This window comes from Schistocerca cancellata, chromosome 11 (genome assembly GCF_023864275.1).
Source record: "Schistocerca cancellata isolate TAMUIC-IGC-003103 chromosome 11, iqSchCanc2.1, whole genome shotgun sequence".
Classification (NCBI taxonomy): domain Eukaryota; kingdom Metazoa; phylum Arthropoda; class Insecta; order Orthoptera; family Acrididae; genus Schistocerca; species Schistocerca cancellata.
Window position 1 is genome coordinate 138,092,699 of NC_064636.1, and position 2,052 is coordinate 138,094,750.

Below are 2,052 nucleotides of genomic sequence, written 5' to 3' on the forward strand. Positions count from 1 at the left end.
GTTAATACTGGAGTGTTTTTCAGTTGTTACTCACCTTTTGCAAAAACCGATCGTGAAGTATTTTACAAACTGAATCGTCAAAAGAAAGGTTTCCTCGCATTAGTATACAGGTATCTCTCGTCGTTGCAGTTGTCATATGCAGCACAAAATGGTATGTACAAATAAATGAACAAAGGATTGATTTTTTGTATTCTTTATTTGAAAGACCAACACATATGATGTAACTGATTGTGTTTCCTGAGTGCCGTATGTCAGCGTTGTCTCAGCATACGCACCAGCTCCCGCTTTCCCCTCTCCCTGGCGACGTCCAGGGGGGTCCTGCCTTCGTCATCCCGGGCCCCCCTGTCCGCCCCCGCCAGGAGGAGCTCAGCCGCCGCCTCTGCGTGGCCCTCCTCTGCCGCCCTGTGCAGCGGCGTCCGCCCCTGCCCATCCCTGGCGTTGGGGTCAGCAGAGGCGCCGACCAGCAGCCGCACCACACCAGCGTGGCCACTCTCTGCAGCCAAGTGCAGTGGCGTCAACTGCTCCCAGGTGTCCCTGGCGTCGACCTCCGCGCCGGCGCCGACGAGGCAGCTGGCCGCCGCCACGTGACCCCTCTCTGCTGCCCAGTGCAGGGGGGTGAAACTGCCCCCCAACAGCTCCTCCCTCGCCCCCACGTCCGCCCCCGCCGCCAGCAACTCGCGCAGCTGCTCCGCCGCGCCCTGCTTGGCCGCCCGTATCAGCCTCCTCCCTCTCTCCTCTTGAGAGAGGCTCCTGCACAAAACATCGACACTTTCTCACTCCACTACACACACACACACACACACACACACACACACACACACACACACCGAATGAAAGAAACTGTCACAGACGCCAAACTGCGAGCAGTCCTTCATACACTTCCGCCCAGCCATGAGTTACAAATCTAGAAATCTTCCCTCTAGGACACAGATCAACCAGCGTATCACAGACACATACATACCAGTATCCCACTATCGAAATCTGCAGCCGCTTCCTGTTAAAAATTGGTGCACTGCATCTCATTACCAGCTGTTTTAATTTTTTCTCCTAATTCACTCCGAGGAGTCACCTCCTGTGACCTCAGCATCCTGTTGGTAATCGATCTTTGAGCTTCAGAGAAACACACCTCTAATGCTAGGTTGCCTTTGGAGCATTACCTTCCGACACTCGGGAAGAAAACACAGGCAACTTATGACATCTCAAAGTACAGAAATACAACTTCCTCGTCTGTTAACAAAATGTAGGTCACAACACGGACAATATTATTGAAAGGGAGAGCAGTGAATATGGTATCTATTACTGAGTTTATGTATTAATTACATCAATGTTGTGTTCATCAAAATATTTTCCGTTACATGTGAGTGCATTTATTCCAGTGTTTGTTCCGCTTCCTCAAACAATTCTGGAACTTTCGTTGTGATACCCTGTAGTTCTCTCAGCGCTGCATTTCAAATATCATCTGTGTATGAAAAAGACAGCCCTTTACAGTTCGTTGTAATTTTTAGGAACAAAATTTCACATCGGGTGATCGTGCAGCCAAGGGCGTCACCACAGTATGGTTTGTAGCGAAACATGCAAGAACACGCAACGAAATTCTAAGCAGATGCGTTATCGCAGTGCAGAAATAATCAACTGTTCCGCCACACATCTGCAGGTTTTTCTTCGGATTGCGTCATGCCGCTGGCATTAAGTTCGTAGCTTTTAGTGCTTGCTGACCGTTTCGCCTTGTGACAGGAATTCGTGGTGCACCAAACTGTTGAAATCTAAGAAATATTTACATCAGTCGTAAACTCTTCTCGTACTGATAGTAGATTCGCCAAAAGCAATATCTAATGTCTCTAAAAGGTTGATGACTTTCACTCCGTTGTCATACCCAAATTTGTATAACGCGATAATCCGCTTTTACGTTAAACAAATAATCGCCAATTCTGCTAACACACCAATGAGCTTTCCGAGATCTGACCAAAGACTAAATGTCCCATTTACCTGGTGTACACATACTTTTCAGACATGTTTACCTACACAACGACAAAAAAGTCTTGCGAATCTCAG

At 48.3% G+C, this 2,052-nt stretch overlaps 1 protein-coding gene across 1 annotated transcript; it reads right to left on the minus strand.

Annotated features, from left to right (window-relative positions):
- Nucleotides 1-230: 230 nt before the first annotated feature.
- On the minus strand, nt 231-611 carry LOC126108349 (fibronectin type 3 and ankyrin repeat domains protein 1-like; the record flags this gene model as incomplete). The annotated part of the gene is made up of 1 exon (XM_049913564.1): nt 231-611. A coding segment is annotated over one exon (360 nt), but the record flags the coding sequence as incomplete, so codon positions are not given.
- Nucleotides 612-2,052: the final 1,441 nt, after the last annotated feature.